A 13,050-nucleotide genomic window follows, 5' to 3' on the forward strand; every position below is an offset into this window, starting at 1 on the left:
CCAGATGTATGTTACTGATGCTTCTCATTATCTGCCTTTTCATTCTGCCTGACAGTATGGGTACATTGAAGTAGTGCTAATAAACATCTCTCCTAATGAGTATGATGCTAAATTTGGCGAAATTTGGTCCTGTATCTAGGGGTACCAATAATCTTTCTTCTCATTTAACATGCATAAATGGAATATGAAGGAGAATAATGAGACTTGTACTGTACATACCATCCACGACATATCATACAGTGGCTTACATAATAGATATGTAGATGCAGAGCTCCATTTTATTAACAAAAGAGCACTGATAATGGACTGATAACAAGGAAGGAAGGCAGGGAGGAAAGAAGATTGGGTTTAACTTCCCGTCGACATTGACGTCATTAGAGATGGAGCACTAGCTTGGATTGTGTCAAGGATAGGGAAGGAAATTGGCCATGCCATTTCACATGAACTATCCCAGAATTTTCCTAGATTGATTTAGGGATATCGTGGGAAACCTAAGTCTGGATGGATGGACAAAGATTTGAACCATTATCGTAAATGCCAGTCCAGTGTGCTAAACACTGCCACATAACTTGGTGACTGATAACAAATAGCATAACTCATAAAAAATTACTTCTGTATAAATAGATACAATAAGAATGACAGCAAGGTGGAAATAAAACAGTGTGTCAAAAATTCACTTATTTTTCCACATAGCCTTCTTATAGGTCAGTGGTTGTCAAATGAATTTGCTCAAGATCCAATACTGACATTGTGGGGTGGCACCTCAGTTTGCATGTGTACTGACCTTATTATAAATAGGTAACCTACATAAATTAGTATGTTATGAGCTCCCAATAGACTGACCTCCGAATATTAATCATTAAGCTGACACCATTCAGAATACTTCCTGCTAACTGTTCTCTGTTTAATACTGCTGCCTCCCTAAACAAACTCATAATTGTGACACAGTTATTTCTTGACTAGGTGTTTTTGTGCTGTCTTTGTGAGTGGATGATTGAGTGATTAATAACAGTAAGTGTACTTATTTTTAAATGCATTATGCAAGAAGAGACATGCTCACAAATGTTTACTAAATGTTTTGAATGTTATTTTTCTTTCACTCATTGTCCTGTACTACAACATCGTTAACTTTATTTCACATTACTTGCTACGAATATGTACCACGTTTGAAGTGGGAGATTGGTATGAGGCACACATGCCCACGAAATGTCAGCACTGGGAAGATAAACAGAAAAACATTTGCCCTATCATGTCCCTTCATCCCACAGTGACAAGTCTATCTGTGTTCCTGTACCAAGCATCACCCCGAGGTGATCAACTGGCTTTTAGCACACCTACTATAATTCCTTCAACATATTTTTACTTAGACAAAGAAGAGAGATACAGTAGGCAGCTGCAAATGAAAGTATTTATTCATTACCAGATTTGGATGTAAATCAGTTATCCTTCATTAGAAGATATTAAATGTTAACACCTGTAACAAATGGAATTGTATTTTTGAAACCGGTAAAGAATAAATACTTACCATTTGCGACTGTTGGCTGTACCTGACTTATTAAATTATTGTGGAGTTTCTGACAATCATCAGCCATGTTTGTATTAAAATCCTGTAATACGGGGAATAAGAATTCTAAATTTCTGGGCACCAATCTGACAACAGTTAGATTTTGTGGGGCATATTCATATTCATGGCAGTCAATAGTTGGCATGCGCCATTTTGACAACAATTAGATTTTTAATGAGTATTCAAGGGAGTCAGGTGTTGGCACTGAATACAATAATTGTTATGGCACCATGAGCCAGTTATGGAATTCGTCACTGACAGAATTTTACAGAATGAGTGCCACCATGTTTGCACATGTAGAAAATAGCAAAATGCTGCTGATCAATTTCAGAATAGAAGAAGAAAGACTCCAGTGTGCTGGTCTAATTGAGTCCAGTCTTCCTTAACCCTGTGAAAATAACATTCACTTGATTTGTGTAATCTTATAATGCTCATGTCTCTTGCAGGTGCATGAAAGGAAGGGACATATCAGTAATCTGATCATTTCGAGTCACTATCGAAAATGAGTCTGGAATCAGCATATTTTGTTCCTTATTTTATGCAAGATCTGACAGATGTATTATTAAAAAATTATTTTACATTATTTAATGTGCATATCAATTTTATTCTGTTGTCTTTAATCTCAAACTGTCAGAATGACAAAAAGCCAATGCCCTCCTTCATTTCTGATATCTTTCACATGTCAAAGGCTATATAAGAATTAGAAAGCCAAAGGTTTGTTCTTGACTCTGTATTCTCGATTTTTATTCATTCTAACTGGAAAAAAAATTTAAAGTACAAAAATAAAATTGTTTACTTATGTGGTGTTGTATTCTTTGGCTATCTCATCAATATTTACATCACATAAAGTCCTCACTGCATCTTCTAAATGGCTGGACAACCGATTACAATATCAATTTTTCAAGTAGTTAAGTTCTGAAACTGAAGTTTCACAAAAGTAAGTCAAAGGAAACCATCAAATTAAACTCCGCACAGTCTTGTAAATTTTTATAATTGCTAGGAGCTCAGCTCCAAAATTCACAATGTTCTATAACAGGGTGTACATGTGGACAAGAACAAAAAAAAAAAAAAAAAAAAAAATCCTGGATTTTTCCCGGATTTCCCGGTTAAAAATACACTTTCTCCTGGGTGAAAATACACATTTTCCATGTTAAGTGACAGTATACTCTTCCCCGGAACTATAAAACTCATCAATCATTTGAATGTTTATGGTTTTATATATGGATGTAGAATTTCCTGACACTTAGGAAACGAAACTCAGGGGGGAAAAAACACGTTTTGAAAGACCTTTGATGTGTAGCAACTTGTACGCTGCATATTTCCGTATTACAAAGGTATGAGCACTGTGTTGTGTTGTTGTATACGGCACATTTCCTTTGCAACTTAAGTTTCATTTTCATTTTTCTTTCTCTCGTTCATGTTTTGTTGCTGCAGTATCATTCTGCAGTAGTGGGATACAGTAATATCCCTTGTTAGAGTATTGGTTCTTACCAGTCAAAATCACAAAACTTTAACTGAAAACTAATATAATGAATAATTCCCAGAATTCTAAACAATTCCCAGGTTTTTCCCGGTTTTCTCCCAGATGAAAAAATTCCGTTTTTTTCCGGATCTCCCGGTTGTCCCGGGTCATATACACCCTGTATAAGTAGAGCTTTAAGCAGTGTAGCATGTTGAAGTTTCATTATTTATCAAATGAATTTCATGAAACCCAAACTGGCAGAATAATTTGAGACCATCACATTCAACATGCCAAGGATTCTCTATGAAAATGAAACAGCATCGAATATTTCAAATAGCTGCAAATCTGAATAAAATGTTCTTGGGTTTCCAATCATGTCAATTGCTTAAAACTACATGAGCTTTCGGCCAAGCACTCCTTGGCTATTGTCAAGTGGTATGACTGCCAGTGGGCTGTTGGTGTGCCATTATATACGTTATCTGCCAGCTGTGACATTACTGGTGCCCGTGACATTGCCATATATGGGCATGTTTCGAGTCGGCGTTCGATGTGCCCTCTTCAACCGCATGATTGCTGGATCCCATGCAGTGCTGAGCTGCAAGCCACTGTCTCTATTCACAGTGTTTGTGGTAATTTTTATTTCAATAACTTCCTTTATTAAACTGCCCCAGAAGCCATTAGTGCAAGCCACGACAAAGGTATCTTCAAATTTTATGTGGTGACCGTTTTCTAACGCAGATTTCTCTGGATAGCATAGGCGATAATACCTCTCATGTTCTTTCCTGCGTTGTTCCACAGTGTGCACTGTTTGTCCGAAGTACTTCCGGCCACACTCACAAGGTATTTTGTAGACTCCAGGTGTTCTGAGACCTACTGTGTCTTTAACTGGTCTCAGTAATTGACGGATTTTCGTTGGAGGTCTGAAAATTGATTTGATCTTGGGTCTTTTCAACAGGCGGCTTATCTTGACCAACACAGAGCCACAGATGGCAGCAAAGAAAGTTTTTTTTCCTTACTTTTCGTCGGTGGTCTTATTCTGATATATCCCAGAAATCACTTCTTTCACTTGATGGGCGCACTACGTAATGATGAAAGCATTGTGGTACTTCCTGCTGACAAGGGCAATGCCACCATAATTATGGAGTTCGAGGACTATGATACAAAGATCTGTGCGCTACTGAATGAAGATAATTATCGAAAGCTCCTACATGACCTGACATCAAGAATAGTAAGAAAAACATCAGAACTTCTTAAGCAACCTTCAGTGGAAGACAGTGTGGTTAAGAATCTTCTCCCACAGATGCCTAGACCACCTACTGCTTATGGTTTACCGAAGACACACAAGGACAGGATGCCATTTCGCCTTATTGTGTCCACAATAGGTTCTCCAACATACAAGTTGGTGAAGTACTTGGCGAAGCTCCTCACTTCACAAGTGAGACACTGTGAACATCATATAAAAGAGTCAGCAGAATTTATCAGCAGAATCCACCATCTATGCCTTAGTGAGGATGATATTATGGTCAGTTTTGATGTTGTGGTGCTGTTTACGAATGTGCCTATCAAAGATGCTTTGGACCTAATTTCCCAGTACTTTGTAAGTGACATGGTTCAGCTATTTAGGCACGCTCTTATGTTCTCCTATTTTGTGTACATCAGCCAGTATTACAATCAGACAGACGTCGTAGCATTGGGTAGCCCATTGGCTCCAGCTGTTGCAAACCTCTTCATGGAGAATTTTGAGGATATTGCCATAGATACTGTGCCACTGAAGCTGAAGTGTTTCTTTCTATATGTTGACGACACATTTGTCATTTGGCCACACGCACGTGAGAAACTAGACAAGTTTTTGGAACACCTCAATGGCATCAACAGTATTACCCAGTTCACCATGAAAGTGGAAAAAGATAATGCATTGCACTTCCCCAACATCCTTGTCCACCGTAAACAAAGTGGGTGCCTTGGCCACAGCGTCTACAGAAAACCCACCCACACATACCTGTTCCTGCATGCCACCAGCCATCATCATCCAGCACAGAAGTGCACAGTATACCATATTTACTCGGATCTAAGCTGCACTCGAATCTAAGCCGCACCTGAAAAATGAGACTCGAAATAAAGGGAAAAAAAATTCCCAAATCTAAGCCATACGTGAAATTTGAGGCTCGAAATTCAAGGGGAGAGAAAAGTTTTAGGCTGCACCTCCAAATCGAAACAAAGTTGGTCCATTGTAATATGAGACACAATTTAGGTCAAATGAATGACGATACAGCTACAGTAGTTTGGTTCGAATCGTAAGCTTTGCAGTTAAGCTTTACCAGGTAGCCATTGCTATGCGTCAGGCGCTCCGTCCTTATTCATACGGGTATGCTTCCTTTTTCACGTGCTTCATCTAGTTTGAATCGATTGCTTATTTTGCTTTACACTGCTGCTTTCTTTGATAATGATCAACAAGAACCAAATAATAGACTGCGTGTGATAGAACATGCTCTGAATGAGAGTTAGGCGAAAATTTTTCTCCGTTTGAAAATCTTTGCGGCCGTTTCTTTAGTACATTAAATTCTGCACAGAAATTAGAGTCATCTTGGATTTCAAAATCTAGTCAGTTGCCGTGCTTCATTTCTGACTGTATCACTATTAGGCACAAGAATAATACGAATATAAACATGACATGATATGTATATTCTTCCACGTTTGCTGTTGTCTCACTCTAGTTTCGTAGTTTATTAGGCAGACAGGATTTAAATGAGTTAGCAGCAAACATGAAAGAATATATGGCAAAATGTTTATATTCGTATTATTCTTATGGTGAAGAGAATGCTGCATGTGATTCATATTTCATCAGGTTCCTATTAGCAACCATCTCTTTTCACAGGTAGGAAAAAATTCAGAACGTAGAGTTGGCCATATTGACAAACATCCATAACAGTCTTGCCAGTCGGATTTTCGTATTACATTGAAATTCTGCTACATTCAAAGATGAACAATACGGAATTTGTATTTGCTTCGTTGGATAATGTATGAAAACGCAGTGGTCCAAACTCGGGGCGGACAAAAAAAGCTCGTCTTCCACCTTTTTTAAAAAATTTATTTACTGACGCAGAGGTTTTGGCACCAGTATTTATCTTTGTGCCTACAAAGCATGCCTGTGTAGCGCTACATATATTCAACGGCAGAAGTTAGTTGTGGGGGCACCTACCAACATTTTTCAGAACTTCCGCTTCCGTTACACTCGATTCTAAGCCGCAGGCGGTTTTTTGGATTACAAAAACCGGAAAAAAAGTGTGGCTTAGATTTGAGTAAATACGGTAACAAACATTGGTGCATCGTGCAAGAGAAATATCAGATGACGATAACCTGCCCCATGAACTGAGCCACCTACGCAAGGTTTACAGGAATAATGGCTACAGCGCAGAACAAATGAAAGAAGTGATTTCTGGGATATATCAGAATAAGACCACTGACGAAGAGTAGGAAAGGAAACTTTCTTTGCTGCCATTCTGTAGCTCTGTGTCAGGCAAGATAAGCCACCTGTTGAAAAGACACAAGATCAAATCAATCTTCAGGCCTCCAATTAAAATCCGTCAATTACTCAGACCAGTTAAAGACGCAGTAGGTCTCAGAACACCTGGAGTCTACAAAATACCTTGTGAGTGTGGCCAGAAGTACATTGGACAAACAGTGAGCACTGTGGAACAACGCAGGAAAGAATATGTGAGGTATTATCACCTACGCTATCCAGAGAAATCTGCGTTAGCTGAGCACGCATTAGAAAATGGTCACCACATAAAATTTGACGATACCTCTGTCATGGGTCACACTAACAGCTTCTGGGACAGTCTAATAAAGGAAGCTATAGAAATAAAAATTACCACAAACACGCTGAATAGAGATGTTGGCTTGCAGCTCAGTGCTGAGTTGGATCCAGCGATCACATGGTTGAAGAGGGCACATCGAACACTGAGTCAAAACATACCCATATATGGCATTGTCACAGGCACCAGTGATGTCACAGCTAGCAGCTAGCATATATAAGGGCACACCAACAGCCCACTGGCAGTCATACCACTTGACAATGGCCAAGGGGTGCTTGGCCGAAAGCTCGTACAGTTTTAAGCAACTGACATAGTTGGAAACCTGAGAACATTTTATTCAATGTTATCGCCGCAAGACACAGTATTCATACAGCTGCAAATCTGCTTTTTATTTCTTGCAAATGTTCTCTCAAATGGTACACCGTATGACTTAGTAAATAATTTTGGTGATAGTTAAGGTCGTTCTGAGCATAGAAATGGTTGGAAAATTAGACAAATCTTTTTTTTTCTGGTTCATTTACTTACAATTGCAGTTTGGCTTCAAATGCAAATATTTTGTTGGTCATTTGTCCAATTATCTTGTTTGGTTCTTGCAATTCCAAATGAAATTTGCTGACATTTTGTATAATATTGGACAAAACAGCAGTAAGTGCCCACCATTCATTATTAAGTTCAGCATAATTTTTTCCACATTTTTTTTTTTTTGTAAGAATAAAATAATTTCAGATTTCAAACTGACCAGCACTTTTCCTTTGCTTAGCCATCTGAATGCAGTATTTTGGATATCATCAGTGTAACAAACTTGCAATTTCTACAGTAGTTCTTTACTTTTTCAGTGATTAAATTCACATGTATGAATGAAATAATGTCCTTTAATTTTCTATTTGAAATCTGACACACCAAACTTTCTTCACACAGTAAGCAATGAATGGGTAGTAATTGATAATTTCCATCCATTCTTAATGAATTCTATCAAAGTACTGTTTTTGCCTGTCGCTGATGGACAGCCATCTGTACACACTGATATTAAATTGCTTGTAGATAACAAAGTCTTTATTGCATTCATAAAATCACAATCTTTTGTGTGACCTCTCATGATTATAATTGCCATAAAGTCTCCTCCTATTACCCCATCATCTGTGCAGTTATGCACAAATAATGTAGATTGAGCCATCAAAGCTACATCTGCACTGGAATCAGAAGCAGGGCTAAAATATTTGCGTATTTTTACTTTATTTATTACTACATCAACCATATATATTGAGACATCTTCTATGTGGTGGCAAAAGGTAGATTCTGAAAACATAAGCTTATTTATTTCAGCTAATATTTGTTTACTGTTTGAGAAATGCTGAAACAAAGTTTGAGAAACAATTATCATACATTGCTTCACTAATTCAGCATCAGTGAATTAACATTCAGTTACCTAATATTCTTCTCTGGTTTTTTAAATCATAATTCTACACAGTGCCCTGCAATTAAAATAACCACTATGGCAGACAAGTCATTTGGCAGTAGGTACTTAGCGATACCTGTGAGAAGCCCGTTAGCATTATTATAAAATATGGCTGAGAACCATGAGCCACATGAATGATTGATTTGGGTCACATGCAGCCTATGGGCTGCAGTTTGACAGCTACTGTTTTAGATCAATGCACTTTGTCCAACATTTTTAGAGAGTATATTCCATGTGTGAAGTGAAATACTGTATAGCTTACTGAAAAAAGTACTGAAAGGTAGGTGCGACACTACAGATACCAAATATTATGATGTAATGAATGGTGAAACAATTTTATATCTTTCAGATACCTTGTATCCAAGTCATCTATGCTAACAGATGCTGGCTTGAAGATAGTCTTTTTATCAGACCAAGTTTTCTCTCATGTATTTGGACAGCCATTTGGTCAAGACGACTTGTTGGGCACTTGCCAATAATTGTTTTAGCATTTCAAAAGTAACCAGTTATTATATTACAGAAAACACTGGTCATGGTCCTTCCTGCACATAAAATCAAAGTTACCTTTGCTTGGTGCACCATTGACTTATGCCTATTGATTTCATTCTTGTTTCATTTATGACATGGAGTGAAGGACCCATACCAAATCCATTGGAAGAAATGAGTGGAGAAAATCAGTTGGATTGTTTTTTAAATGATACAGACATTGGTAGTAAATATGAATTCACAGCTGTTTTTGGTCACCGTTCAACATACTCAGCACTTGTTTCGCAGAAACCTCTCTCTTAGTTAATTGTTTATTTGAAATGTATTGTACTTCCCTTTTTGATATGCCTCTGAAAGCAACCATTCAATACAACTTCAATTCCTTATGGTCCTGCATCATAGTCTGCCTTTTTCAGTGTTTCCATGAGTGATTGCAGGTGTTGCACATTGACTGTCTTCAAGAAATTATTGTAAATTTGAAATCAGCCATACATTTCTTGATCACTGAGAATGAAGGAGCAGCTCCTGTATAAAATTTCTCCAACTTTGGATTAACATCCTTACAAAGCTCCCAGGAAAGAAGTTATAATTACATAGTATTCAAGGACATAAGTTTGAATGAAATGTAGAAACAAGAGTAAAATGCCAATTTAAAAATAATTTCCACACACATCAGTGACATTTATCTTGGTTTCATAAAAGAACTGAAACACTTGTAAGGCCTGGATGTTATTATAATCCTGTTCTTTAATTCAAACGTGATTTTCTTGATTTTTATGGTTCATAAGGCAAATTGGACAGAATTTCGGAGAAGAGGAGCTTGTGCCACAACTTGACTAGAAGAAGGGATTGGTTGGTAGGACATGTTCTGAGACATCGAGGAATCACCAATTTAGTATTGGAGGGCAGCATGGAGGGTAAAAATCGTAGAGGGAGGCCAAGAGATGAATACACTAAGCAGATTCAGAAGGATGTAGGCTACAGTAGATACTGGGAGATGAAGAAGCTTGCACAGGATAGAGTAGCATGGAGAGCTGCATCAAACCAGTCTCAGGACTGAAGACCACAACAACAACAACAATGCAAAACTGAGGTGAGTCATTGCAGATACCTCTTATTTTCTCAGTATTCAATGTCAAACGTGCATCTGTATCAAGTGAAAAGCTATTGCAAGCTTAACAGGAGTTTTTCTTTCAACAATCTTTCTGTCCCAACTTGTGACAGCAGGGCATGCTTGCTGAATAGTGTTGTAATAGATGATGTGACACACAAGAAAGGTAGAAAGTAACTTCCTTGTTGACACTGTTTGATCCTCTTGAATGGTACCTAGAGAACCACCAGTCTTAATGTACCTACCCAATGGATGGACCATCACTAAGTGTCACAGTACCGCACTCAATGAAAAACTGTAAAGACACACGAGATATAACACTTAACACAGATTATTGGTGCACAAACAGGTGAAGATAAACAACACATTTCAGTGAAGAATCTTATAATATTAGTGATCAAAGAATCTTATAATGTGTGTGACTGAGCTTCAAAATCATGGTGTTACTATATGCAATGTATTACCTTCAAGAACATGGCCAGCATCTGGTGGAAGCTGCCACTGAAGTGCAATGCTTGATGCAGTTGTTGAAGATATTTCTATCTCGCTTGGTACAAGTGGAACTGAAAATATTATAGTTTTACATTAAATTTCAGTTAGAAATTTCACACAGAACATAAATTCATTTAACAAGTATATGATATATACAACACAACATTTTTAAGACCTGCATGCAAACTGAGTAATAAATATATATACTTTCTCTGGCCCTACACACAGAAGACACAGTGCACAATGGGCACAAGTATAAAACTGAATGCATCTACCCATATAATGGAACTTATTGTGACGGTGTTTAGCACATGGAATAACAAAAGAGAAGAATGTGATGATATGCCTGCAGCTTTGCAACACTATAATATGAAACACTCTGCCTGCTTCCCCCTCCCATCCTCCTGAAGAACATGGTTTATGGTGTGGACATGCAGTACGCAATATGCAATGTCCACCACAAGGATGTCCTTCAATCAAGGAAATGTCCCTAGTCATTTCCACAGCACAGCTGTTCTCCTATTTTTTGTGGATATAAACCACATATTCTTTTCACGTTAGGGATATGCCAGTCAGCAGTTAACTTTCTGGCAGAGACTAACAAACTGAAATACCAATCTCCTACTAATATAAACAATATCCTCATACCATAAAATTCAAAATCTTACAAAACAGTTGCTGACTTTTTGAGATTGTAACCTACACAGAGAATTATCAGCAACTGTGTGCTCTGTATTTACTACCATAAATATTCTGTAATCATCAGATGTGCTACTTATGTCATGTAATGCTCACTGCATTGTATCTACACAAAATGGCAATAAAATAAAATTTAAACAAGTTCAATCCAATTGACTAACTAGAAAAATGACAAAGATATAGGGACAGACACTTCAGTAAATAGTTGTAAGTAATGTGACTAAAAAGTGTAACATAGAGGGAGTTGAGAAGTGAGATAAAGAGGGAATTAGAAATGTGAATAAATATTTTGAAGCCACGCAAGCACAACTGTAGTTTCAGCTCTCTGAGACTGCAAAAGTGTGTGCAAGTTGCGCTTGTGTGTGTGTGTGTGTGTGTGTGTGTGTGTGTGTGTGTCTATTGCTGACAAAGGCCTTAATGGCCGAAAGCTATGATGTGTGAACCTTTTTATTGTGCCTATCGGGGCTCAGCATCTCCGCTATATTGTGAGTAGCAACTTTCCTTTTCTCGTATTGTTACATTCTATCCTGGATTTCTCATTGTTTGATTTACGCAAACTAAAGTCACATAAACAACGTTCTGTTTGTTTACAGTTCAGCTACACAATGAAATATCTAAAACATCTCTGTAGGAACTGAAACAAAATGCCACAGACCATGTATGAAGTGGAGTATCAGATGGGTATTCATTTTCTGCATTTGAAGGGAAAGAACACTGTCAACAATCCATGCTGAGTTGGTAGTAGTGCATGGCAACAATGCACCATCATATTTTTAAAGGCTGGTGTATTGCACTAGACAAAGTGAAAAATCAGACATGGATAATTTTTCAGAACTTTCCAGAACATTTTCAATATGACAGAAGTTGTCATTCCCTTGATTCCACAACTAATCACACCAGTTCAAAAATCTCACCAAACAGAAGCAGCAGTTGAAATGTCGTAGTTGTGTCAGGCCAATCAACATGATTTTCACGTCCACCTAATCATGATGTAAAAATGCTGGGGGTGTCACAGTGATCCTGAAACACAGGAGGAAAGAAAGCAATGGAAACATGTGTACTCACTACCACCAAGGAAGGCAAAGACCCAAACATAATCAGGCAAGATGATGCTCAGTGTTTTTTGGGACTGCCATGGTGTGGTGCTAACAAAGTATACTAACAGTAAGCCTGAACATTGCAGGAGCACTGCAAGAAGCTGTCCATGTGGCTGGTTTTGCTCCAGACAATGCCTCAACTCATTCTGCAAGGAACACAGCCTACAAGCTGCTTCTTCAGGCTATCAAATTTTGACTCAACATGTTACACTGCTGATTAGGGCTCTAGAAAAACTGTAGCACTTGCTGTTGAGTAATTCACATTTATTGTCATGTTTTGACATTAACTCATCATCAGAACATCTGTCAAAAGATTACAAATGTCATAAGAAACAGAATAGTAAAGATTTTCTGAATCATGATTAACAAATTCTTTTTTTTAAAACATACTGGACAAACCTAAGAACATACAGAAGAAAAATATCTTCCTACACAATATGGTGTCATGTGTGTGCTAACTGCTGCAGAGTACAAATGAGCATGAAGTGCATAACAAGCTGGCAGGTTAAGAGAAATGACCTCCAGGTAGCATGAGAACATAAGTGATGTGGCTAAGAGTAGCTAATTGGAGTATAAAGAAAGAAGTGTGCTAATAAAGCAAAACGAAAAAGAATAAACACTTAAAGGTATTATTGGTGGAATAGCCTATGCCTATTCAGAATGGTGCAATGAGTGCATACAAATTTCTATTGTTTTTTTAAGTGCCCATTTATTTTCATACACTCATTAGCTCTTTCATTTTGCACATTATGATTTCATTGTGTGTTACATGTTTTAATCTCTTCGTATCAACTGAATTCTTCCTTTTGTCTTTACCCCTTCTCTTGCATTTACTTTAACAAAATAAATTTAAAAATTAAATAGTGAT

At 37.6% G+C, this 13,050-nt stretch overlaps 1 protein-coding gene across 1 annotated transcript in view; it reads right to left on the bottom strand.

Annotated features, from left to right (window-relative positions):
• Nucleotides 1-13,050, bottom strand: part of LOC124776150 (Down syndrome cell adhesion molecule-like protein Dscam2) — a 138,441-nt gene that overhangs the window by 36,908 nt on the left and 88,483 nt on the right. The window contains exon 9 of the mRNA XM_047250987.1: nt 10,359-10,457. Within this exon, the coding sequence (XP_047106943.1) occupies nt 10,359-10,457 (99 nt within the window). The remainder of the gene's footprint in view (nt 1-10,358; nt 10,458-13,050) is intronic.

This window comes from Schistocerca piceifrons, chromosome 2, assembly GCF_021461385.2.
Source record: "Schistocerca piceifrons isolate TAMUIC-IGC-003096 chromosome 2, iqSchPice1.1, whole genome shotgun sequence".
NCBI lineage: Eukaryota > Metazoa > Arthropoda > Insecta > Orthoptera > Acrididae > Schistocerca > Schistocerca piceifrons.